The sequence below is a fragment of the Plectropomus leopardus genome, chromosome 11, assembly GCF_026936395.1.
Source record: "Plectropomus leopardus strain MGB_pleo_1.0 chromosome 11, ASM2693639v1, whole genome shotgun sequence".
Lineage (NCBI taxonomy): Eukaryota > Metazoa > Chordata > Actinopteri > Perciformes > Serranidae > Plectropomus > Plectropomus leopardus.
The window spans coordinates 30,462,561-30,489,705 of record NC_142186.1 but is presented as its reverse complement, the minus strand read 5'-3'; the positions used below and the strand labels follow the sequence as shown (position 1 = coordinate 30,489,705).

General features: G+C 36.5%; 3 protein-coding genes across 5 annotated transcripts; 1 reads left to right on the top strand and 2 right to left on the bottom strand.

Moving 5' to 3' along the window:
• Positions 1–491: 491 nt before the first annotated feature.
• LOC121946315 (membrane-spanning 4-domains subfamily A member 15-like) lies at positions 492–9,533 on the bottom strand. 3 transcript variants are annotated; one of them, XM_042490830.2, is made up of 7 exons: positions 9,375–9,533; positions 6,425–6,619; positions 5,054–5,173; positions 4,138–4,194; positions 3,071–3,283; positions 1,939–2,061; positions 492–1,117 (listed from the first exon to the last, which is right to left on the bottom strand). In XM_042490830.2, exons 2-7 carry the CDS (start codon positions 6,599–6,601, stop codon positions 1,052–1,054), a joined length of 756 nt encoding a protein of 251 aa, XP_042346764.1. In that variant the 5' UTR covers positions 6,602–6,619; positions 9,375–9,533; the 3' UTR covers positions 492–1,051. The 3 variants fall into 3 exon arrangements, with proteins under 3 accessions (XP_042346764.1, XP_042346767.1, XP_042346766.1); XM_042490833.2 differs by having other exon boundaries at positions 492–1,114; XM_042490832.2 differs by lacking the exon at positions 9,375–9,533 and adding an exon at positions 8,694–8,832.
• A 4,636-nt stretch (positions 9,534–14,169) lies between these two features.
• LOC121945209 (uncharacterized) lies at positions 14,170–16,259 on the bottom strand. The gene is made up of 3 exons (XM_042489275.2): positions 16,176–16,259; positions 15,928–16,001; positions 14,170–15,236 (listed from the first exon to the last, which is right to left on the bottom strand). Exons 2-3 carry the CDS (start codon positions 15,978–15,980, stop codon positions 14,390–14,392), a joined length of 900 nt encoding a protein of 299 aa, XP_042345209.1. The 5' UTR covers positions 15,981–16,001; positions 16,176–16,259; the 3' UTR covers positions 14,170–14,389.
• Positions 16,260–18,142: 1,883 nt separating this feature from the next.
• On the top strand, positions 18,143–25,925 carry ubqln4 (ubiquilin 4). The gene is made up of 7 exons (XM_042490814.2): positions 18,143–18,338; positions 19,264–19,415; positions 19,505–19,659; positions 20,805–21,067; positions 21,758–21,873; positions 22,711–22,882; positions 23,790–25,925. Exons 1-7 carry the CDS (start codon positions 18,192–18,194, stop codon positions 23,928–23,930), a joined length of 1,146 nt encoding a protein of 381 aa, XP_042346748.2. The 5' UTR covers positions 18,143–18,191; the 3' UTR covers positions 23,931–25,925.
• Positions 25,926–27,145: the final 1,220 nt, after the last annotated feature.

Below are 27,145 nucleotides of genomic sequence, written 5' to 3'. Positions count from 1 at the left end.
GCTCTACTAGTTGAGCTACTGGCCGCGCAAAAACAAAAACACCAAAAATTTCAGAGAGAAAAAAAAAGACTATCTAGCTATACTAGATAGTCTTTTTTATATAGCTATACTAGCTATGCTTGGTTGAAGTGGAAAAATTGGTGTATCCAATGGATCAGCTTCTAAAAACTGATCATTTTGTGGGGGCCTTGTGGTTGTATGTAAAAAAAAATGGTATCCACTGATTTACAGATGTCTCTTTACAAGGTAAATTTATAAAAGTCTATCAACATTTATGTCAAATTGTGTTATAATTATCAACATATGGGCCAAATTTAACAAAAAAGTCCCTCAAAGGAGTCCAAGATATCACTTTCACAAGAACGAAATTAACGGATGGACAACTTGAAAACAGACCTTTGGCCACGGCTATCACTGGTGCAGAGGCATAACAACAATACGACCAGTTATCATGATGTTTCAGTCATCCAGAAACAGACATTTACACCAGCTGAATTGACAGTGCTGAGCAGACTTTATTTTATTTAACTTTAATTTGGCCAGAAACTCCTTTTATACAAACTGTTCCTATTTTGCACACGAAGAGCAAAACTAGTTTTTAAACTGATTTAATTTCTCAGTTACACTTAAAGATTTAATATACAGCATAGAGCAGAAACACAAAAAACAAAATATATGTAATAGTCAGTTCTGACATGGCTTACTATTGTAAAATAGCAACAAAAACTCTCACCAGTCCATCGATGTGTGTCCATCACACTCACATATGAACCTCCCTTTAACCGACAAACCTATTGACTATAAGGCACAATAATCGATAGAAATAATTAATGAAAACAGTTTAAGAAAAAATAACTAAAAAAAGGACAGCAGCATAAAATAGTGTAGAATATTAACAAAAGTACTCTAAAATTTAAGTGCAAGTATTTTTAAGCAACTCTTGTAAGAAAAGACCCAGAAGTTTGTATCATGGAGGTTACAGAGAGTCAGTGGTATAAATGAGCAGGATTATTGTACCTGCTGACTGAAAGCACAAAGCAGAGATTTTGGTTTAGGCAACAGGGTTACTGGTGACTTCCTCCAGCAGTGGTTTGTAGAGCTCCGGCTCACCAATCTGCTAAAAAGAGAAAAATAATATATTTAAAGCCAATAAAGAGGTGCAGATATTCCGAAATCTTTAACAATAATACATATTCACACTCAAATCTCTAAGAACAGCACATATTTACACATCACACATTCAAGAGCTGCACCGCTCAAAAAATAAATAAAAAAATAATTTAAAAAAAGAGCTGCACCGCTGTGTTGTTTTCTGCAGGGATCAAAGGTAAAATCAATATTTTAGTGTACAATTTTGTAGCCACTTTTCTTAACATTGTGACATTTATGATGTGCCTAAAGACAATTTAATTTAACAGCACACTGCATAAAATATCATTTCTGTAAAACAAAAAAAAAGTGTTTATATTCATACTGACATATTTATTAGCGTTAAAGAGTTTTTTTTTTGCCAGAGCCACTAATTCTTAAAGGGGAAGAATTAGATGAGAGGATTAAAACCACTCTCATGTCTGCACACCAAATATTTAATACTTTAAATATGAAATACAATAAATTTAATAAATATATAAAACACTTTATTTTTTTCCTTCTTAAAAATGACAAATAAATCTTCCTTGTATTTTGTATATGAAGCTACAGGAAACAGGCAATTAGCTTAGCATAAAGACAGAGCAAAACAGTCCACAGGCCAGCACATCTTTCCCAGAATGTAAAACTATTTCTTTAAGGACAATTTCAAAGGCGGCATCTTCAAAATTGGAAGTATTACAGTATGAAACCATTCAAACAAATTTGTAAAAGTATTAGTGCTCAGTCCATCTCTCATAGATAAAGAACAGGTTTTACAGAAGGATGTGATTTTAGAGAAACCTCTACCTTGTTTCCTTCTTTCCCGCGGCTCCTCAGAGCCTTGATGCTCATGACGGCGGAGCTGATGACGAGGCAGAGCTCCAGGGCCGACAGGACAATCAGCACAGCGTTCATGCTTCTCAAGAGCATCTGGTGAGACACACAGAGCAGTGCGAACGCAAAAATTACAACAAACGCATTTACCTGTTTAAATCCAAGTCCAACCACGCCGCCCTTTGATTATATGATTTAATAAAGAGAGAAAGAATTTGCTCTTACCTAACCCAAATCCATCAAATGTGCATGTTTTTTTTTTTTTCCTACATGGTATTTCAGGCTGCTATTAACTATTGCTGAATCTTATCGTTCTCACCAAAGAAAGAAAAAAATCTCATAATGCATAATTACAGGATAAGGCCTTAAAAATGTTTTTTTTCAGTCAAATCAATAAATCATTTTGTCTCTAAGATGGTAGAAACTGAGAAACAAAACACGACAATCACAACATCCCTGAGCCCACGTTGCTTCTTTTGTACTCTCTCTTTTTTATTTTTATAAATTACTACGAAAAACCCATAATCAAAATTGTTGTTTTTTGTTGATGGACTAACTATTAATCAACTAATCATTTTTCACTGGTTTTTATTCGGGATAATGTGATCAATTCTTTTCTCCCCCTGATCCGAGTCATTTAAAAGTGAATATTTTCCGATGCCAAATCCTGATCCAAGACTTCTGTTTTATTTTTTTAACATTATTTTTATTCAACTTTATATGTTTTAAACTGGGATTCATGAAGGTGAGCAAATAAACAAAAACTAAACACAATAAAATATAAGAATAAATAAGTAAACAAAAAAAAAACTGACCCCCATAGGTTAAAAAAATGCCTCGATCGACCCTGATACCAAACTCTAAGATGGGATCGAGACTAGTTTTTATTTTGTAAGTTTATTCTCTGTGGAGCCATTTCTTCATAATAACATAATACCATAATGACACAGATGGTAACTTTTAAGACAGTATCTGTAAAATAATCAAAGATCTCTATCCTCCTCTCATCAGTTACAAAATATTATATATATATATATATATATATATATATATATATATATATATATAGTATTTTTACTGCTAAGATGACACTTTCCACACTTACCAAAATGTTTTCTTTGGCCTCCAAGCAGCGCTCCTTCATGACCTCCTCTCCAGGAGATGGAGTTGTAGTGGATCTGCTGTACGAATAGTAATCATATTCGTCCCTGTGGCACATCCACCACAGGCCCACGTTTGCTATATTGATGCTGTAGAGTACGATGGCAGCGATGGCAAAACCAATTCCCGCTAGATTCAGGATCGCATTGATGATGACCTAAAATACAGGAACCAAGATCACATCATGAGTTAAATACTCACACACGGTCACAGAGTATCTGGCCCTCTACAGCTCGGTGGCTCGTATTTATTGTAAGTACTCCCTGCAACTGTTCCAAGGCCGGGAACACACTGCCTGTGTCTGTGCGTGCAGTGTGTGAGCGTTGTGAAAGCTTTTGGGTTTTTTTTGGCGCCCTTTTAAAAAGTTAGAGCAGCAGACTGCCTGTGTAAGCGGCGCTTGTCAGGCGCGTCTTAGCTGTAATTAGTCTTAGCCATCTTAGTCTTGATTATTATACTGACTCTATACCACCTTTTCTTGCAATATCATCGTGTATATCTGTCACAGAGACGAGGGAATGCAAACATTTCTGTTTTACTCAAACTTCCCTGCTTCCGTTTCTAAAACAAACAAAAAGGATTCCTCTGACGCCTCTGTCGACCGAGTCCCCTCAGTTGTCGACACAAGGCATTTTATTTTGAAATATTTGCAGGGCGGTGTATTTTAAGTTAAGGAAAATTAGAGTTCAGGTTAAGATCAATAAGGAAGCTGGCTAATTATAAATCAATGATTTATGGAGAAGGGGTGGCATTAAAAATGTTTCTACTTCTTCTCACTCCTTTTTTTAAAAAAAATTGAGTCATCAAGTGTTTGACAATTTCTTTTGCTTCATTAATGTCTGTAAACATTGTTTTTTTTTCTCTCTTGTATGATAATTTCTCTTTTTCTTTTCTTTTTTACATGTTCAAAAACAAATTTCCAAATCAAATCTATTTTTTTCTCCTTATATCTAAAATGTGCAAAAAATAAACTGAAACTTAATAGATGAGGATAAAATAAACTAAGATACTCACCAAGCACGGGCTGGGGCATTTCTCAGACACAATGCCAATGATGCCAAACAACACGAACTGAAGAAAATACAAAGAACAGAATATTTCAACTTTCATTTCTCCACACAAACACTAAAAATCCATACATGTCATTTCTTGTGTCTTTGGCTGAGTGAACAGCATTTTGAGGACCTGGAGGGAACCTTCACACACATTGCAAACCTGAAACTATCTAGAAATTTCCAGGAGGAGCTGCATGTGAGAATGCAAATGTCTGAAGAATTAGACAGATTTGACTCTGCCAGCTCCGTGGTACAAACTCTGTGTAATGTCTGATTAATGTGTGAATAGAGATGGGAATGTTCCAGAAAATTCACAGTGAACATGTGGCCGTGTTAATGTTTCTATCACAAGACTCACACAACATTAATTTGGAAGAAAATAAACTTTGGAGAAGAAGAAGGGTAATTTTCACAAAGCCGACAACAGAAATGTCCGACCGAAGACGAGATTCAGGGACTTCTGTTGATAAAGGCCAAAGACGAAATCATGAGGCAAATTCAAGGAACAGCAAGGGACACAGTTTTTTATGAACAAATTACAATAAGCACAGTTGTCAAGGGGTGCACTGCGACCAATGAGGAGTGACAACAATGGCGACCGCTCTGGGCAAGAGAGATGCTGCTATGGAGGCTGATTTAAATCAAAATGTCTTTTCAATATTGCCAAACATCAGAGTTTGTATTACTTTGCTCCGCTCCACTCTCACAATTCTGGGAAAACCACTCTGATGGCAAAGCTACGCATTAATGTGGACTTAAAATGACACTGAATCCAGACGGCTGCGTTGGTCTCCAGTGAATGTTGAGAGTAAACTGAAATTTTATAGAGAAAATTCTGTGTGACTTTGGTTATGAAATAATATTAGCTTGCTCACTATAGCTCCAAGCCAAAGAGGAAACACGGTTTCATCCATCTGGTACCAGGAGCCGCTGTGACTGCACAGGAGGATCACTCCGAGGCCGATGTTGAGCAACCCAACCATGATGTGCAGAGCCTGCGTGGGTAAAAAAAAAAACAGCATAGGATAGGATTAACTTTATTGAACACCAAAGGGAAAACTCATTTGCCACCATGGTCAACATACAACAACAAGACTAAGACCAGTACAGCACAACGCACAACAATAATTACAGGCACTGAAGGAGCACAATAGTCCAACACAACAAAAATAGTACAATGCTAAGAGGTATTCACACAACGGCCTCCAAAAATGAAAGAAAAAAGAAAATGCTAAATAAATAAATAACAAAGAAAAAAAATTTAATTGAAGTAAAGTAAAGTAAATTAAATACTATTAAGGATGTGCAATTATGCAATGTACAAACTTAGCCATGCCACCCCTGGCTATGCGCCATATGGCTACAGCAACAAATAAAAAACTACAATGACAATAACTACAATACCACAATCTTTACAGTAAATTCAACACTGGCTGAACAACAAACACCTAGATTTTATACATGATTTGGATCTCTCTATGAGTAACTGCTGTTGGCTACAAACTAAAGAACTGACAGATCATTTTTGTTGTTTTGACTGAATATTTGAAGTCGATCAACATTTATTTATGTTCTTGAAATTAACCCTTAAGGATTGTTTGGCGCATTATATGCACTTTTCATTGATAATTTTGGCTGTGTTCATGCATATGGCATATATTTCAGCAAGACTACTGTATGTATTTTTGCTTAATCTTGTGAATTTCCAGCTCCGCTCCTACAATAAGTCTAAAATACACAGAAACACACACAAAAAATAATAATGTATACAAATAAATGTTGCTGCTAATTATTGACTTATCCTAGGTTGTGATGACAAAAAAATATCTACTTAGCATGTAGTATACTGAAAATAAATCATTTCTTGTGTTTTTTTCCCATCACAAAACATAGTGGTATCACAACAAAAACCTGACATTTAAAGGGTTGCATTTACATTACTGAATATTTGATATTTGTGATTAGGGCAAAATGAACTCAGTGAAAATAGAAAGTAATATTAATGTACAATATTTCTTAAAGCTTGATTTTGAAGAGCAAATTTTGTGTGAGTGGGTACAACATTAAAACGGGCCCTCAGGGTTAATAATCAAATTTTCTCAGTATTTTTGTCACATAATCAAGAAACCCGTAATCACAAAAATACCCCGAAATATCGTTATATTGTTTTACAGCCTTATCGCCCGCTCCTTGTAACGTCTGAATAGCTACGTCCATTATTTATACTGTCCGTGGTTGTAACTCACCCCCAGTATTGACTGGGAAGATCTCTGGACCCTCCCCAGCTGCTGAGACACAGAGCAGCACACAGGGTTGTAGCAAAGGGCTTTAAGGATTTGGCACATTGGAGGACAAACGCTCTGGGGGTCAGAGGTCACAGTGAACACGGCGACCCCGTCCGCCTTCGTCATGGACACAGCCATCCTGCCTGCTTCTTTAGACTGAAAGACAAGAGAGTACAGGAAATGAATCAGGTTAAGGTTTCTGTTTCTTACACCTGAATTATGGTTGTTGTGTCTCCGATTCGCCCAGAGACACAGACACTCTGTCTGCTCCGCAGCCACGGCGCTGTGAAATGGCCGATCTGGTAGGTGATCTGGAAGTGATTTTCTGGGACACTCAGTGCCAAGTTTCCACACCCTGATTACAACCCCGCAACTAGAGCTGTTAAACTTGATGCACTAAACAGTTTCCACAGCATATGAGTGAAGCATTGATAGAGCACCATATGTTGTCTTTGTTCTAATGCACTGGTTCCCAACCAGTCCAGCCACATGGTCCAGACTTTGCTTTTAGTCATTAGTTCAAGGTCCGCACATAAAATAAATTATCATATTCAGTTTTGTTTCACAAAATGTACATGACGCATAGGCTTAGAACACAATTAAATAAAACATATTGCAAGAATGGAAAGAAGTGCTATTACTCCAAAACTTAGTTAATAAATAGCATTGCAACCAAAAGAGTGCATATTTTTACTTCAACATCAGTGAAATAAAAAGGCAGCAAAGACACGGCATGTTTTTAGACTAAAAAAACCAACAACAGGGCAATAAAACAGCAGCTGAGCAGCAGAAACAGCACTTTTAAAAAAAAGAGCCCTGTGCAGGAAATTCAAAATGAAGCATGTGTTTTTCTTTACAAAACTGGCACATTCAGGAGAAACTTGCTGTCCTGTCAGAACAGATCCACTGCCACGATGCATGTGTGTGTAAGATAAAGTACTTAATTTATTTTGTACATTAAACAAATATTACATACACTGAAAACAATGTATGATATATTCAAAAAGTAGGGATGTACAACATTATCAGCACACCATCAATATTGGCGGATATTGGCTTTACATGAAATATCAGTATCGGACAACATGCTGATTTCTGCCAATATCAGAAGTATTTTTCTTATTTTTCACATTAAATGGATATTACAGACATCGAAAAGCATTGCAATTTAAGTCACCATCTGCTAATGGGCCATCACAATAAGAGTATGCATAACAAAATATTAATTTAACCTCTGAGGGGACTAGATGATCACTATACTTATTATTTTATTACAGATTACTTATTGGCCAAATGAGTCGTTACATATATATCAGCATATTGGATATCTGAGAAAACATATCGTCCTCATTATAAATTGGGGACGTGGAACTAGAGAGACATTGATATTTACCAGACAGGAAGTATCTAATGAAATATGCTCAAGTTTTTAGGAATTGTAAGACTCAGCATTTTGAGGAAAAAAGAGGAATGAAAAATCAGGATGTGACAAGCTTTTCTGCTTTGTTTGCTTTTTAAATGTCTTTTAAAATGTACTTTATGAAAGCACAGCATTTAATAGCTAGAGTATCTAAATTGCGTCAGACACTGGCTGATTAGGCTTTTTTTGGGGTACTGTATGTACGGGTGTTTTCATTATTTTGTCTATCGCATTTAAAATAATGAGGTTAAACTAAATTACAGAAACACCACTCTGTTTAATGCAATACAGTTCAACAACAACACAGTACATCCTCCAAAAAGTTTCACCTTTAAAACGCTTTAAAAACTGAACACCTTTTGCACAAGTGTTTCATTACCCTGTGTTAGTTTTAACTTTGAGTATTTAATAAATTGGCAACACAGTGAATGCAAAGTGCAGGATGTTAATTGTGAGGAGGATGAGTGAAGTGTTTGTGGACAAGTGCAACTGCTTTCCGTATAACGACATTTACAAGTGTTATGTAGGTCATGTGAGATGTTTCGCGGCTTAAATATATAAGTTTATGTCAACTTTACGCTACAGCCGTTTTGTAAATAAGCAGTCAATCGATACTGGAGTCAAGCTAACAACTTTTTAAACTGCAAACATGTTTCACGCCACATTTGGGGCAAAAAAAGCTGTCATCGTTGCAGTATCTTTGCTAATCACAACCTAAGTCAGTTTTAAATGCACTTCGACATAAGTAACATTAACGTTTAACTGGTGAAACGCACACGAGTGTTGAAGGTAAACTTCTTCAGGACCTACCAGGGCGATAACAGATGGTGTGTGAAGTCACAGAAACACGAATTATTCCGACAAAGTGAAATTTTTACAGTAAATAAACCACATCAACAAAACGCCTGCGGGCATCTTCCTCGCCCACGTACACTGGTGCTGACCGCAGCTTTAAACTCAGTGCTGCCACCGGTGGTCGGAAGCTATATTGCATTAGCTGAGCGGCGACGTTCATATTATTACCTTTTAAATCAATTCATCAGAAACGAAATATTTTTTTAAAAATCTTTACAAGTACTTTTTGGTCAGATATAACAACTTTCTTGTAGTTATCTATCTCCCAACCACCACTAGCAGCACCAACCAGCCCTGCCGTCAGTTAGCTGTGCGCCATCTTGGATTTTACGTCGGTCGTATTGTTGTTAACGCTAATCTCCCGCACTGCAACCGATTAAGTTTGATTTTTATCATTTAAAACCTACCTGACATAGACGTTTCTACTCCTGATATGTTTCTTAGACGTTCATCTATCCTCTATGGGGTTCGGAATTAAAATATTTACACATTAACATACTTAAAGAGCACTGACAGGCTTCAATTGGTGAGTTTGCCTACACAGCAGTACAGGACCATATAGCCACACAACAAGGAGTAGTTTAAATTGATTCAGATTCCCTTAGAAACGGATCAAAACATGACAGAGAGACTTACTTGTTAGTGTCTGATGAAGTAGAGGAAAAATCCCCCGGACACAGTCAGTCTGCTTTGATTTTCCGGCTGTTGCGCAGTTATTGTTTGGATGAGCAGAAGGAGTGGTTATCGGGAAGAGTGCCAACCTTTTACCAGAAGTACCTCCCCTGATACTGGAGCAACAAATAAACTTAACCCTTCGCTGTTTATTCAGCTAAACACAAAGAAAAACAATACTCGCAATATTTTTTTTATACAGGCATAAATGCTGCTTTTACTGCATAAAATGAGAATATGTGCCAGCGACCTGCAAAGCTATAGCCAGAAGTTGGGAGGTCCAAAGCGACCAGCACCAGTGTTGACATGCTGCTCAAGCACTTGGGGACTGTTCGTTATTTATGAGAGAGGAGGGGGTGCTGCAAAACAGAGGAGGCCCTTCTCCCCAGTCAGGGAGGCTCAGTGAAAAATATATAGTTCCTGGGAGGATCATGGTTTAAAAAAACAAACAAAAAACAAAACAAAAACAGTCATATTCCAAGCAACCCCTTACTCTCATAAATAAAGTACAGGCTGTCATTTTTTAGGTATTGTACTTGTTGAGTATTTCCATCTTAATACTTTAATTTTACTGCTTTATATTTCTATTCCACTACAGTTTGGAAACAAATATTTCACTTTATGGTGTAATTGCTTATTTTAATAGGCTACATGTACAATCTACAATACAAAATAATAATTATAAATTATGATGTATAAGTTAAGCTACCTAGCAGTATAGAGTAATTAAAATTGTCCCACCTTCAACGGCAACATCAAGTTATATACTGTACATATAAATTCATCACTAACAAGCCATTTAAAAAATTAATTTAATGTGTTATATAGGCGATTTTTTAGTGTATTCTGTTTTTGTCATTGAATGCTATGAAAAGAGCTATATAAAATTATTAATATTAGTAGTAGTATTATTACTATTATTATTATTCTTATTATTATTAGTAGTAGTAGTAGTATTGTTATTATTATTATTATTATTATTATTATTATTTAATTCTTAATGTTGGTCATTTAACTTTCAAATATAGGCTATATATTTAATAAAGGGGTTGTCATTATTAGCTAAATGCAGTTTCCATTAAAAAAAAATGCATAATTTCTGCCTTTAAAAAAGTAAAAATTTAAAGATATTGTATCAGATATATTGAAATCAGTCTTAAAAATCAAATAACTGCAAGTCTGCTGATGTGGCATTTTAAATGTTATGCTAGCTTCAAGTGGTTCAAGGTTGGCAACAGACATGATTTTAATTGCACGATTGATGTAAGTCCTGCCTAAGTCTTTTTTTTCCTTCTTAAGATGTATTTTAACTTTAAACATGTTATTTTGTGTAATCATATCCTGCAAGCCCCATAATGTTAAAGAAGCTGTAATAGATCAACACAATAGCACAACAAGTTATTTAAAAGTGCCTCCTGAAGGCAACATTATTACTAACAAACTTCTAATCATTAAATAAGATGCAACATAAACTTTTATTCTATTTTGTCTGTCAGACTTTTAAACAAATGCATAAAACATCAGCTCATGATAGCAGTGAACAAAGCACTGTCACTAAACTGTGATAGTGGAGACCTCCTTCAGCAGGGGAAGTTTGTGGAAATTTGGTTCATCAGTGCCCTGAAAGAAAAAAACAAATATAGTCACAAATAATAAAGCCTTCACAAAAATATCAATACTCAGGTGTCATGGAAGGAGCGACTCAAGACAAAGGAAACAGAGATGAGGCACACCCTCATCACGAAAAAAACACAGAAATAACAAACACTGTAAATATGGATAAACATAAATTATATACAAAATAGGTTCTCTGTCAAATCTTAGTGTGGATTGTCACATTTTCAACTGCTGCCTTAATGTTAGTTCTGTTATTCCAAATGTAAAAATAAATGAATACATTTTTTTGAGTGAAATGAAGTGAAATATATTTATTTCAGTTTTTCAGAGACCAAGCAAATGAATAATGGAGTTAAAAATGATAAATAGATAAATGAATAAGCAACATGTGGCTGAAAGAGCACGTGCAGTTAGTACCCCTCCTCCTGCAAAATGAAGTTTACGGGAAAATAAGACGTATATCCTCTACCTTGTTTTTTTCCTTCTGATCCCTCACCAGAGCCTTAATGCCCAAAAGTGCGGAGCTGATGAGGAGGCAGAGCTCGAGGACTGACATGAGCTGCACAGTGTTGATGCTGTGAAAAAGATCCTGAGGGCACAAAAGAAGAACCACCGACAGCTTTAACATCTTCATCAGTCAAACAGGTACACTGTTTAATTAGTTGTTATGAACCTGATATTGAACTTCTCCCTTCTTTATCTATCTGGCTTCAGCACCCTGTCGGACTTTTGCATGTTTTATTAATTAAAGGTCGAAGATTTAGTGGCATCTAGTGATGAAACTGCAGAACTGAGACTTCTCCCGCGTGCCAGGAAAGCAGGACAGAGGTTTTAGACTTGCTTTGCTTGGGAGCCACTTCATCAAAATGACAAAGGGCCAGGGGCCAGTCACAGCAGCCCCATCCATGTTTTAGGATTTTAGGATGTTAAGGATTTTAGGACATTTGGAGAATTTTAAGACATTTCCAGGACTTTAGGATGTTTCAAGAATTTTAAGATACAGGATTTTAAGAGGTTTCTCGGATTAAAAGATGTTTTGGGGTTTTAGGGACATTTCTAGAATTTTAGGACGTTTCTTGAATTTTTGGATGTCTCAGGGTTTCAGGACATTCCTGGGATTTTAGATGAAGTGAAGTCATTCTGCTCCACACTCCAGGAGGAGGAGCAAGCCAGTAAGCAGATCAATCCCAAGAGGCCACGTGCTCTTTAGAGACTGGAGGCTGAAGAGGTGTAAGTGGCACATACAGAAACATAACCACTAGATGTTGTTAGGATGTTTCTAAGATTTTAAGACATTAGGGGCTTAGCTAGGACCTCTGTTGTTGTTGTTGTTGTTGTTGTTGTTCTTGTTCTTGTTGTTGTTGTTGTTGTTGTTGTTGTTCTTGTTCTTGTTCTTGTTCTTGTTCTTGTTCTTGTTCTTGTTCTTGTTCTTGTTCTTGTTCTTGTTGTTGTGGATCCTCCACTGGAACTTTTTTTTATAAACAAGCTCTATTTTGATGCTGTTAATGGTGTTATTGTTGCAATTTCTTGTCTTGCAAAACATCATGTATAGTTGTTATAGTGCTATATAATTTTTTAAAATGAGTTTGTTTTAAATTGTTTATTTTAAGTAAATAAACAATTACTGATTTAAATTAAGAACAAAGAAAGGTAATCGACACATTCCTTTTGGTTTTGGGGGACTTTGAAGTGTCGTTACTTGAAAATGTTTCAGATGCTGGTTTCAGATGCTGTAGACATTATTTAATTGCATCAGGAAACAATAAATCATTAAACACAAGATATGAAGATGGGTGTAAGATGGCTCAGCTGCGAAACCACTGAGGCCTAATATCGTTGTATTGTACTATTATTTAACATTAGGGCTGTGTAATATCAATATTATGTTAATATCATTTAAGCCTGTATATAAGATTAGATATTGTCTTATCTTTTGGATACAGTATTATAAGTGTTGTCTTTTCCTGGTTTAAAAGGTGTCAGTGCAGTAAAGTGATGTCATTTCTGAACTTCCCAGACTCTTAGCTGTTCTGTTATTTACCTTTCCCACTTGTATCACATTACTGATGATAAGTGATTAAAAAAAACAAAACAAACACATTGTGTAAATATTTCGTGAAAGCACCGAGGGCCAACCCTACATCGCTGCTATAAAGTGGTGACAACAGCGGTGCAGTCAAAAAGCACAACTCAAGGACACAATTAAGGTAAGGTTTAACTGAAGATATCAGGATTCGGTTCACAGACGTCAGTCCGAAACAAACATGGCAGAGGTATCCAAAAAATGCTGAATCAACATTTAAAGAAAGGTCAACTAACACACACAGAATAAATGCTGGAACACAAACTGGCACAGACAAAAGAGAGCAAACAGACCAAACACAGACGGGAGGCTGATTAAAGAGGGACAGGTGAAACGAATCAGGGCCGGGAAGAGAATCACACATGTGGGAATCAAACAAGACAATGTAAAAAAGGAAAAATTAGCTGAAAAAAAACTAACAAGAACACAACTTAAAGGGCTGGAACAGGATATGACTTACATTGTCTCAATTAAGTTATTGCTCACAATTTTTTTTTTATCTTTTTCTTTTCTTTTCTTTTCTTTTATCTTGTTTTATTTCATTTTATTGTATTGTATAGTTACACAGAGGTGGAAAATACTAAGTATGTGTGTGACATTTATTCAAGTACTGTACTTGAATACAGTTTTGTAATACTTAGCAATTTCCATTTTTTGCCAATTTTCATACTTAAAATAATGTAATTTTTACTTTATAACATTTATTTAACACACACTGGCTAATTAATACTTTTTGCATCGAAAATTTCTCAGTTTGTTAAATAGATTTTAGATATTAAATGCCAGTATATAAAATAGCTGTAATAAGGTCAACCTCATTAAAAACACTAAAATCTTTCTGTTTATAGATATTGTAGTTATCTATCTAGATATAGTTATATTTTTATGTACATTAATAAATCTTAGTGTAATATTTTTGCACATTGCTGCACAGAACTTCTGTTGTAGCTGCTTGTCACCCTTACATGTTTTTTATTTTAAAAAATCAAGCAAATTAAAGGGTTAAGCTTCATAAAGAGTAACTGAGATAGAAGATCAATGAGAAACAATTAAGGTCAATGAGGAGACAATCAATCAAAATTTATTTTTGTTATTATGGTCACAAAATCTCACTGGAATTACATCCCAAATGAGACAATTCAGGATACCACTGACAAAAACAAGGAGGCTCATCAGTTTTCTGATTACAGTTTGTATTTCAGCTTCGTCAGAGTTTCTACAACAGCAATACTTCAGATTCAAACCTTCAACCTCCCAAACACACAGTCGGGCTCATTGATTACCACCAGTTTAAACTGATAACAGTTTGAATGAGGTCGAAACCAGGGAAGTCCATGGCGATGATACCAAAGCATGGTCTGGGCTGATTGGGGTAAAACTGCCTCAGGTATTGATTGAGCCATGGATTCACCTTTTCAGCCACTCTCTTCGGAGTCATAAACATTCCCCAGAAAGTACCAAAGCCAGTGCCGCTAGTGTAGGTCAAAATAGCGTTATCACCTCCGCAGGCTTCAGTGGCTGCGTTTAGCTGCTTGATTATTCGGTTGTCTTTATCTTTAACGTTGCTAACCTTGTTGCTGCCTTTCCCGTTGGTATTTATGAGAGGAATACCCAATGTGAAAGTGCTCTTCTGCAGAAACACAATCTTCCCCCTGACCTGACCAATGTTCGGCATTCCTGAATTCACCCACACATGTTGGTCGTTCCCAATCAGACTCTGTACCATTTCATTGACGGTTTTCTTCTCAAAAGACTCTGGTTGCACTCTGATGAGCACAGCCTCGCTCCTAAACTCTGACAGAAAGGCTCGGACAGTATCTAGGACGTCTTTGAAAGTGCTGTGCTGGTACATGACCCCGTGCATGACATAGAGGGTGTCACCCAGCCCAAACACTTTGAGATCCAGGAAACGAATGCCGGCTCTGAGCTGATCCCTCAGAGACAAGGCCTGGCATTCGGCCTCTGGACCTCCGTACAGGGCCATGCTGTCATGGGAGCCTGGGAAGGTGATGAGGGAGAGGGTGCGGAAATTCTCAATGCCCGCCATCCATGGAATATTGTAGGACCCCGGGAGTATGAGGTTTCCATTGTCATTAAAGAACACACCATTTCCATGGCTCGATACACTGTGGATTTAAAACAAATTATGTTTTTATTCATTTTATTTATTTTTATTTGCTATGTTTTACTGTGAGAAGTGCTTCATAAATAAAATGTATTATTATAACTATTATTATCATGTTTAAATGACTCCAGTGTCATGAAGTTGCTGCTTAACCTTTTGAAACCTGAATCTTGTGCTAGGTTCAGACACATTTCATGAGTATTTAAACCTTCGAACCTTGCACAAAATCGTTTTCTTTCGAAAACATTGAGAAAAGACAATGAGGCAAGAAATGTCTCGCAATTTGCAATAAATTAGTATTTTAGAAATTATTTTTAAAAAGCGTAGGAAACATTTATAATCCTAAATTATATTTACAGTTATCATATCTATATATCTAAAATTATTTCAGAGAACTATAATTTTTAAGCACTTTTTTCGGGCCATTTTCTTTTTTAAAAGGTATACATTTTTTGGTGGAATTGTATGTTTGTATGTTTTGTTGTTTGTTTGTTTTTTTGCTAATTTTCAGAGGTTTGTTTTTGTACTTTCAAAAACTCTTTTCTTGCTCATTTTTAGGTAATCTCTTCTTAAATTGCTCCTTGCCTTCATCCCATGTTTTTCAAAGAAATCAAGCCAATTTTCCCAGGTTTCAAAGGGTTAAAACAATCTATCCTTAAATTCACTTTGGAAAACTTCAATATTATACGCACATGACCGACAGCAAAATGCAGTGGAAAAGGAGACACTTGTGACCAGCCTTCATTCTTGCAGAGAGACGAGTAATCTAGAAAATAATTTTTAAAATATAAATGCCGCATATATCAAAATCCTTCATTTTCGTATAAAGACATTAATGGATAAATAAATGAATAAATAAATAGATAAATATCCATTGTAAGGATACACTTGGAAGATCTTAACAGTGTTAACTAAAATGAATCCAGTTTTTATATTTTACCTTATAGCCGGGAGGATTTCACAGCACGCCACTGTGATGGTCAGAATGTGGACTCAATAAAAAATCCGGAACTTATATTGCTTTGTTATCAACAAAATTCGAGGTGTGGACCACAAATATCAGTTATGCAGTTCAGATTGATTGCTCCTGATGTTGGAAAATCAAACATGCTTGTACAGATCTGGGTGTTTGTTTCCAGAGTGTTTGAGAAGGCGTGTCCGTAAATAAAGAATTGAGTTCAGATTAGATTTGATTTCAGGAATTATCTGGAATGCAAGCGGCCACACCAGTGCAACAAATTAACAATGACTAAACGATGTTAGATATCATTTTGACCATAAAATCGGTGACATTGAAAGTTTGCCAGTAAAAACTAAACACAGGCTTATCAACTAATGAAAACAGGGCAGGACTGAGGAATTATCTGCCTGAGCACCTCCGGCTTGCTGCATCAATATCTCCTTTTAAATCACTTTTAAAGACTTTTTTTTTATTGGAACAGCATTCCTTTAATTTCTCTTTACAGGATTATTATATTAATATATTTTACTCCTGAAATTGCACTTAAGTCTTGCACTGCTCTGTTTTTGTTTTTAAATTCAACCATTGTTTTTATTTTTTTTTCTTTTATGCATGTTTTTTTTTGCTATTTAATTTTAAATCTATTTTCTTCTCATGAGTTGTTCTTATATATTTCTTTTTCATTTGTGTTTTTAAAAAACAAAAAAATATTATTAAGTGTAAAGCACTTTGTAACGTTGTTTTTGAAAAGTGTTATATAAATAAACTTTATTATCATTATAATTGCTCTGGAACGAACTGAATGTATCTACTTTAATTCAACTAGCAGAAGCATAAAGTAGCATTAGGAGACTACATTTACTCAAGTATACGTACTTCAATTAAATTTTTTTGAGTTCATTCTACTTTATACTTCTTCACTAATCTCAGTTTTTGCACACAGAACATATGAGGAGCTTAAATTTCATTTAATTAATCCTTGGTGGTAAATGTCCATTATAAGAAGATCTGTTGATGCTCTGTTCTGCAATTCTTTTACCCGTTTACACCCTTCATCCATTCCCATGGGCATTACTTTTCAAGGAAGTCCAGATCTATAATTACTGTCATCTGACTACACCCAAACCTGCAGATTTATTGAATGGGATGTTTTATTTAATGGGATGTCTGTTAGCCAATCGCACCTTCCACGTCATCTAAAGTGGACTGCAGTAGAGCCACATCGTCTTTTTTAACAAGCATGACCGACCATAGCTGTGTCACAATTCAGGGTCTGCATCCTTCTCCAAATCACTCTCTTATATTAACAGTAGTGTGATGACAATGAAGTAGCCTAGACCTTTTTAAACACAGGAAAAAGCCTGGACACAGCGACAGGCAAGCTGACAAAAGATCAAAATCTGATAAGTTATTAAAAAAGGATCAATAATTGTAGGCCTTTCATATGAAACACTATAGACAAATGCTGAGGTTAGCACAGCAAAAGCTAATTTCCAAGCGAGTAATTCCCTATGATAAGAAAAAACTTTACACAACTAACAAAGTTTATTTTTATTACAAGTTTGTGCATGCTACAATAAGCTGATTTCTCTTCATTAATAAATTTAATGTATTTTTGGTTCTTGTCAAATCTTTCTTGTTGGCATGTCACACAATAGACTAGGCCCAACCTCAGCTTCTCAGCAACTTTTAGTTTGTTTCCTGCAGTCGCTACACCAGGATTTTATTTTAAAAATCTCACCATTTTATCACAGCCATAAACTGTGATATGGATATTTATGGTGAAAAAAAAAAGTAACGCCAGCACACTTAACTCCATGGTATATGAAGACAACGTTTCAATCCCAGTCTTCACAAGAAAGTATCTATTCTCATTGGTTCAGGATCCCAGAATATGATCTGTTGTTTAACTAATGACTGACAGGTGGCAGCAACACACCGACGCAGCGTCAACTCCGCCGGAAACAGGCGGAGGAGAAACACCGGAGAGTAAAGATGGCAGAGAAGAGCAGCACGGATCACACGGAGGATGCAAATGTAGATGAAAACGCTGCTCCCGGACTATCATTAATGATTGTCACCGTTAAAACCCCCAATGGAAAAGAGCAAATCGCGATTTCGGAGGATTCTCCTGTTTCTCAGGTCCGTCAAACTGACCTTTTTCAACATCCGGCAGCGGAAATCACAGGACGGTCATGAAACGTTTACGATCAAAAGTTGGGGAAAATGTCACATTTTTTGATTTTTACTTGTTATCCAGTTGCGGATTGCTTTTTTAAAAGTATTTTTGTTGTTTCACAGATTTTTACTGCCTGTCCGCAATGATTAAGTGTTTACCTGGCGCGAGAACAACGTTTAAATCTAATATTTGTACAGACAATACTCCTCTGTGTGACTACGGAAATGTTAGCTTACTAGATAAATGTACATCAGTGTTGACACTGACGTTAATTAACAGTGACGTCTTTCTAATGCTCAAACTGTAGCTATATATATATATATATATATATATAGATAGATAGATAGATAGACAGATAGACAGACGTCTGTTTGTGTGTATATAGTCTAAGGTTTAAACTTTTATATTGTATATTTGTATATAAACCTTTATATTGTATATTTGTGACATCACAAGTTAAGTCGTTATGTAGAAACAACATGGATGCTGCAAAGAAAGAGTCGTATTTTGCTCACAGCATCTAAACAGCACATTGATAACTTATTATTATCAATACTACAAAGTGATTTTGCCCCACACTTGTTGCTGCACTAGTACATCCCCTAAAACTAGTAAAATACAGCTTTACCAGACTAAAGCCAATAAATTGATAACTTTTCTCTGTGTGGACAGCAAATAATGATTACAGCCTAAATACCACATCAGAAATTCATGTTAGCCAAAAATGTCATGCAGTACGTGGATTATTAAAAACTTTATTACCATCAGCTGAGTATTTACCTGCATCCGCCATGTATCTAATAACAAAATAAAAAAATACTGCAGGAACCAGTTGATATTTTTGACCAGTCGGTAATCTTACTTTTCTCTTTTGTCTCGTTTGTCCAGTTCAGACAGGAGGTCTCCAAAAAGTTCAAGGTCCAGCTGGACAAACTGGTGTTGATATTTGCAGGAAAGATCCTGAAGGATGATGAGACTTTAAAGCAGCATGGTATCAAAGACGGTTTGACTGTTCATCTCATCATCAGGGCTGCACCAAAGTAAGTACAAGTCATAAAGTGTGTGTAGGTTTAGAGGCAAAGTTTAACTCCGGTTAGGGTTTAATTTGATGGTTGCTTTCTTTACTAAGATCGACAGGTGACGGTACGTCTCAGACAAGTTCCAGTTCTGCAACAGCTCAGAGTAACAGCAGCACCAATGCAGCTGTAACGGACAGAGCAGGAGGCAGCTCGAGTCAGACGCCGACACAACCGGCCAGCCTCTCAGCACCTGCTAACGCAGCCAGTAAGAAATGTATTTTTAATTGCGTGCTTTTTTCACTGCAGTGAGTTTAATTCTTGTGATCTTATCGCGTAGATTGTGCATTCATAGCGAAATGGCACCTGAATCCGTATGCTTCACGCTAACATTGTTTTCCCAGCACCCCCGGCTTTCTTTAAAATAACCCTAATGAAAATCATTAAGCTCCTGTAGTGAGTTGTTTTTCACAGTGAGCCTTGAAATAAATCAGTCTTCACATCTGAAGTTCAGTATGCACTTAACGTTAATGACTCAAAACACCACGTACACAAAGCAGGGTTCCCGCGGAGGCTTAAAAGGCATGGAAATATTTCATCTAAAAATAAAGCCTTAGTTGGGATTAAAAGTTGTAAGATATTGAAAGTAGGATTCTTTCTCCTGAAACTACACTGTAAAATCTTAAAATAATTGTCATCTTAAAAAAAGAAAAAGAAAATTCACAGAATGCCTCTTGTGTTAACATCACCAAAGGTCCCATTTTATGTCACAGTAAATATTTGGGCAAAATTCTTGCAAACACTTAGTAATTGGTATCAGTTCATGTTTTTTGTCTTTAATTTTGCTTATTATAAATTTCCTTTTGAGTGGAATTAAAAAAGTTTTAAAAAGTCTTAAATCCTACTTGCATTAAGCTGTAAGAACCCTGCAAAGCCATAGACATATGCAGGGCTTCACAGAGGTTCAGTTTATTTACCCTAAGAGTTCGATTACGAAAACAAATGTTAGAGTAGAGTACGACTTTTGCTTATATATGACATGTGCTCTTTCCATTGACTTACAGTTTCTCCGAAAACAAAACATTTCCACACTGATAATTTATTCCCAAGTTAACAGAATTCTCCTCATCAACTTCAAAATAAAGGCGCATCTGATAGAGGGTTAATATGGATCACTGTTTACACTTTGCATTAACGATACGTGATTGTTGCTCATTGAATCGATATGTCGATCCAGATTGACGGATCTACTGAGTAACCCCTGCAGCTTGTTCAGAATTAACATTTTTGTTATAACAGAGGAAGTTAAGTACAGAAAAAGGGTACAAACACCAGAATCAGTGTGAACACTGCCATAGTCTAGTCCACGTTCCCTGCGAGGACCTAATCTCCAGCCTCGCTCCTCCTCTTCAGGTGGACTCGGTGACCTGTCCGGCTTGTTAGGTCTGGGCGTGCGCGCGTCCAGCTTGACGGAGATACAGCAGCAGGTGCAGAGCCAGCTGATGTCCAACCCACAGATGATGTCGCAGATCATGAGCAGCCCGCTGGTCCAGAACATGATGTCCAACCCAGACCTGATGAGACAGATGTTAGCCGGCAGTCCTCAGATGCAGCAGCTCATGGGACAGAACCCGGACGTCTCCCGCCTGTTGAGCAACCCCAGTGTCATGAGACAGGTCAGTGCAGACGTGTTAGTGTCCTGAAAGTCAACCTCAAAGACCCAGCAGTGATGAATGTGCACCAATCAAATGACTGGTTTGTACATTCTTACTATTTCAAGCCATGTGTCTTTAGTTGTTTTTAGCTATGTTCTTTTTTTTGTTTGTTTTATTTTCATGCACTGTGTGATGCACTTGTAACCCTGAATGCAATATAAATAAAGTTATTTTGATTGTTATAACATAGTTACCCTTTCGTTTACTCTCACCCACTTCTTGAGGCTGATATAGATCCTCTCTGACTTACTGTTTTACTTTAGATTTTCTGCAATAATTATTAACACAGTTGTATTTTCATCTGATAAAATTTGCCCAAATATTAAAGAAAATCAACACTTCACTGTCGATTTCAGTGTTCACTCCTTCAACTGGGAGCTCAAAACAAGCTTGAAAATCCTCAGCACACTGTGTTTGTTTTCGTTATGTGAATCCTCTCGTCCCTTGACAGACCAGAAAGTTGGCAGGGAATCCAGAAATGATATAAGCGACAGTATGTAACCAGGCCACGGCGCTCGGTAACCCCGAGAGCATCCCCAGGGTTTATGATGCACGACAGAGAGCATGCACACAAGAAAAGTATCATCTGTTGGGACTTTGTGGACTCTGTTGGGCTGATGGGTAACTTGTGTGCTGTTTGTCACTGAGCAGATGCAGAATCCTGAAACTCTGTCAATGCTGACCAACCCCAGAGCCATGCAGGCCCTCATTCAGATCCAGCAGGGCCTGCAGACCTTACAGGCAGAAGTCCCAGGATTCATGTCCAGGTATCAGCTGTTTGTTCTAAAACTAATACTTTAACCCTGTATAACTGTCTTATTTTAACCCTTTTAAATCTCGATTGACCTCACTTTTCTTCTGCTGCATTCTGATGCCTGTCACGAGTATTTAAAGTAATTGAACTAAGTGGTTTTATTTTCTTTAGAAAACATAGCAATGAGCAACTTGACAAGAAATGTCCTGCAAATTGCAAGAAATTAACAGATTTAATTCTTTTTTTTATTAAATGTAGGGGAGATGTCCAGAAAACTATAGTTCTAATTATCAGAATGATATATTTAAAATAATTTGACAGAATTATTATTTAATTAATCAATATTTTTAAGAACTTATTTTGTTTTTCAACTTTCCCATTAGTTGTTTTTCTTATTTTCTGTTTTGGCTTTTTGATAATTTTTAGGTAATTTTATTGTACTTTTCACAAATTTCATGCAAATTTTCAGATCATTTCTTCTTACACATTGCCTTCTTCCCATGTTTTTTAAAGACTTCAAGCTTATTTGCCCAGGATTTAAAGAGTTAACCCTGTATAACAAACTAATTCTGCTGGTCAACTTGTAATCAATATGGATTTCCCTCGTCATTTCCCCCATCAGTAAAAGGAAGACCACAAATGCTTCTAACAAGTGCTTGGAAATGTCTTTATTTTAAAGAAACATCATGTGCAATCCCCACAGTTTTAGAGATTCATGATTACTGTGTGAATTCTGTTTAACAGTTAGTAAGTACTGGAAGTGGTCGTTTGAAGTCACAGTATATTTAGCTAAAACTCACAGGAAATGCCACAATTTTTGGCATTTGTGACATTTCTCTCCCCTCTCTAGATTGTCTACTGGAGGTCTCATGGTTCCTCCAGCCACAAGAGGCGGCGTCCCCCCAGAGACCCCTCCGCCAACTGCCACGGCAACAGGAGCCAGTCCCGCCGCAGCCAGCGATCCCTCCCAGCAGCAGCTCATGCAGCAGATGTTACAGATGTTTGCAGGCGGAGGGCCATCAGTATGTGTCATCTTGTTTTCTAAAATCAGAGCAGCGTTTTGGTTTGTTCTCTTTTTCAACGGTTCTAACTCATCGTTATAAGACGTATGTTGCACTTCCATTAGTTTTGATTCGACGTCGTAACGACTCGGTAGGATTGTTTGTGTTTTGATTGAGACCAACACACGATCATATCAGTAAATTTGGTCGGCATTCAAGGGAAACGCCACCAAAGTTAAGACTTCTAATATGTTATTTCCATGGCCAAAGAAAGTTTAATCAATATTTGTGAACATGAGCTACTGTTTCTCAAAGCCAGAAATGGGAAAATTAAGTCCCAAACTTGCGATGTTGAAATAGAAAAGGCTACATTTTCTGAAGTGTGCTCGTGCTTGCTTGTAGTTGAAATACAAAATACCAAAAGAAGCTGAGTAAAAAAAAGATTTCAGCACTGACACAAGTGCAAATGCTAGTTAAGATAGTTAAGAGTTAAGATGACAAAAGTTTGAATGCTGAAATAATGTGAAAATTAAGTTGAAGTGGTAGTTCAGTTTAGTTTAGTTTGTTAGAGGAAAAAATGTTGAGGATAATTTCCTTTCAATTGTACTTTGAATTTAACAAGTAGTTTGTTGTATTTCAGCAGTATACTATATAAAATCAAATATATAGAAATCTTTTTATTCATTGCAAGACGTACTGTTATCACAGTGTTCATTGTTGTCTCATATCACATATTTTCCTTATATAATGCATCCCTATAAATTATGCATACATTTTCAGTAAGTAGAATTAAAACCCTTGATGTCTGATTATAAAAGCATTCGGTGGAAACTCTTTACTCACCAGATAAATAAGAATCTGAAGAAAAGCGGTCCGCCTCTGTGAATGAACAGTTTCTGACCTCATGGCGTCCTCTCGTCCCTCACAGCTTCAGACCCCGGAGGTTCGCTTCCAGCAGCAGCTCGACCAGCTCAACGCCATGGGCTTCATCGACCGCCAAGCCAACCTGCGGGCACTCATCGCCACGGGAGGGGATGTTAACGCCGCCATCGAGAGACTGCTGGCCTAACTAGCCCAGCTCATCCTGGGGCTGAAGGCTTGTAAAGGTGTGAACCAGCGTTGTAGATTTTTAAGATTTTAATTCATAAACACACTCCGGCATCAAAAGCAAGTGTGACCTGACACCCAGATTAACGCATCTGCGTTCATGCAGCTGATCTGTAAATCACAGGACGGATAAACTGGGACGTTTGGAATCATAGTGGGAGAAATTGAGGGAATATGCTGGTGGTTTCGAACAGATTTGGTCCTGTACTGCTGCTCCACTAATGATTTACTCCTGTCAGTCCAGACGCAGATTATTTCTGACATGAAAAGTGGTCGTTCATTGGATGTCTGCATGAGGTCACCAAGGATTTTAACAGATTGTATTAAGGTGCTTTGATAAAGAGTTGTAATTTGGTTGTTGAGTTTGATGGTGGTTTACTGTACAATCGCTTGTTTTTACGTGTTTTCATCCTCCTGCCTGGTATTCATTGAAGTTGTCTCTTTATTTAAAGGTTCAGTGTGTGCATTTTAAATACAATTTGTGGCATCTAGAGGTGAGGAATGCAGACTGCAAACAGCTATAGCCTCTCCCGATTGAAACTGTTTCCTCTATACTGTTTGGCACGCTGCAAACTGGCCGCTCGTCCAGCACTTGCTATGTATGTTAACCTTTTTCTGTGGTGATTATTGAATGTGCACGAACCTTATTTCTGATCCAGACACAAGGAGGCTTTCACGGCAAGCTGAAATATCTACAGAGGTCTCATCCTCTCCAAAACAAACAGACCAGGTGATTTAAATGATAAAAACACAGATTAAAGCAGTTTTACTTTAAAAAAAATTGTGTTTTCCAATACTGTCATCACAGAGAGGCGTCTTATTATGAGGGCCAATGCAAAAAGCCGAATGTCCCTATCTAGAGCTGGAGTTTTGTTTGTCCATTCTGGGCTACAGTAGAAACATGGTGATCTCCGTAGATGAGGACCTGTTCCCGATGTAGATATAAACGGCTCATTTTATTTCCTCTTAAAAAAACTTTTGTCAGTACTGATCTTTGGTTGTGTGGTCGGCACGGCTGCCTAAATGTTTTAGGAGGAGGTTAAAAAACAACGTTTTCACATTGTTGGACCAAGTTTGTGTAATGTGTGTCGATAAGGGCTGGATAATGTGACATTTTGAGTGGGAGAGATTTTTTGTTGACACATGTCCCTTTAATATCTATGGTTTGTGTTGCCTGACTGTGAAATTGGATTTACAGGATTTTCTTTGAGTACTTTTGTCATGTTTTTATTTGCAGAATTAGGGAAAACAATAATTTCTATGTAATAGTTTTCATCTATAAATGTGTCTACAGAATCACAATAAAGCCTTAGTAATTGTATATACATAAGACGGAGGTTTTTATTTACATCATGCACCCCGAGAGAATAAACTTGCACCCATTTGCATTTTTGGTTAGAAATGATGATATTACGATGAACTGTGGTTGTGGATTACTCAATAGAAATCACTAAAAGCCACTAAGGAATCATTTCATTTACAAGTAAATGAAATGATTTCTGCATTTAAAAAAACGAATTTCAACACAAGCAGTGAAGTGCCTAAATATAATGTTGTGTTCTTCATGTTGCAAAATGATTGTGTGAAATCTACGTGTGTCTCCCTATGGACGCTAAGAAGCCAAAACATGTTAATATATTTTTCAGTCCAATAGATTATCCGTAATGTGTCTTGTTTATTTTAAATATATGTGAATGATTTATTTTGGTAATAGAATTTAAGCTGTGTAATAAACTTCTGATAGAAATTTTACATTTTTGCCTTTAGCTCATCAAATTGTTTGCTGCTTCCACTGATATCTGAAATAAATCCTCCTAAAAAAAGTAAGCACTGTCATTGTGAGTAACAGAGGTCTGTAATGTTCTGTGCAGCGCTGCAAAAATAATTAAACTGATGAAATAATACCTCAAATACTATTCTGTAAGAGTCTGTCTTAAATATTAAAAAATAAAATGACCTATTTGTTCCTCTTTTTTTATTGTCATACAGTCTTAACTGTATTCTGAGATGTTTGACAGTATAATTACGGGCATGACATTAAAAAACAAACAAACAGCTCATAAAGTTTTAAATGGCAGTAGCTACAGATGTTAGAAAAATATAGTGCAGTTCAAATTAAGTGTTTATTTCTTAAATATTAGGTTCGAGTTCTTCTATTCTCATGTACACAACAGCTACAGGGAAGTAGTCGAAATTCTTAGATCTCAGGCTCCCTCCCACTGTGCTCGTACAGATACTGATCTATAAAATATGCATAAAGAAAAGTTACATAAGTGGAACTAAATCTAATTAGAATGCAAGACATGAAATAAAGCAAAAGCAGGAATATAACACTTTGATAGCCTGGTGAGTTATGGTAAAATGTATGTAAACTGATAGTAAGTATTTATATATATAATAAAACCAGATTATAGACAGGTGTGCATATAAATATAGTTTATATGGATAAACATCTAAGACAGAGGTTGTAAATATATATCCTGAACAAAAATGAACACTTTTGTTGTTGAAGTTTAAGATGTGGGACTCTTTTTATGCACTCAATTGATATATTTCTCTCAGAACGTCATGTTAGTGAGCACTTCTCCTTTTCACCAGAGGCCTCTGTCCTCTGCTGTGAAGCACCACCTCCCCCAGCCAGGTGTAATGCAGCTCGTTAGGTAATGCAGCACACCTCGGTACATCTACAGTAAAGGGAAAACTGCACAACAGCACAGAACACACACAGCTGTAACAATCCACAAACCCCACATTAAATATATAATCCCCAGTCTTGAAATTAAAGTTGTCTGGTGGACTTTGTGTGATCAAACCGCACATTTTAGAGTGGCCTTTAACTGTGACCATCCCACTGATGTACTAATGATGCTGTTTAATCAGCATCTTGATATGCCACAGCTGTCAGGTGGATGGGTTATGTTGGAAAGGAGAAGTGCTCATTGACATTGATTTTAACAAATTTGCAATATATATTCTATACTATATTATACTATAGGCCTATATATATACTTATACTGTAGTGTGCAAACAGAAAAGAAGTGGGAAAAGGTGCAACACCTCAAAAAGAAAGAAAAATGCATGACTTGTTTTGTGTAAATATACTTTGAAACATTGCCTCGGAAATACAAACTATGTTTCTAGGGCATTGCTTTGAACATTAAGTTAAGTTTGTGCAGT

What these genes read in the sequence shown, in the direction of transcription:
- LOC121945209 (XM_042489275.2), bottom strand. Translation starts at nt 15,980, where the DNA reads ATGAAGGCTGGTCACAAGTGTCTCCTTTTCCACTGCATTTTGCTGTCG. An exon ending in TGCATTTTGCTGTCGGTCAT is followed by an intron (nt 15,237 to 15,927) that starts GTGCGTATAATA and finishes TTAAATCCACAG; the next exon opens with TGTATCGAGCCATGGAAATG.
- LOC121946315 (XM_042490830.2), bottom strand. Translation starts at nt 6,601, where the DNA reads ATGGCTGTGTCCATGACGAAGGCGGACGGGGTCGCCGTGTTCACTGTG. An exon ending in CTCTTTGGCTTGGAGCTATA is followed by an intron (nt 4,195 to 5,053) that starts GTGAGCAAGCTA and finishes TATTTTCTTCAG; the next exon opens with TTCGTGTTGTTTGGCATCAT. An exon ending in AATGCCCCAGCCCGTGCTTG is followed by an intron (nt 3,284 to 4,137) that starts GTGAGTATCTTA and finishes CCTGTATTTTAG; the next exon opens with GTCATCATCAATGCGATCCT.
- ubqln4 (XM_042490814.2), top strand. Translation starts at nt 18,192, where the DNA reads ATGGCAGAGAAGAGCAGCACGGATCACACGGAGGATGCAAATGTAGAT. An exon ending in AGGATTCTCCTGTTTCTCAG is followed by an intron (nt 18,339 to 19,263) that starts GTCCGTCAAACT and finishes TCGTTTGTCCAG; the next exon opens with TTCAGACAGGAGGTCTCCAA. An exon ending in GTCCCAGGATTCATGTCCAG is followed by an intron (nt 21,874 to 22,710) that starts GTATCAGCTGTT and finishes TCCCCTCTCTAG; the next exon opens with ATTGTCTACTGGAGGTCTCA.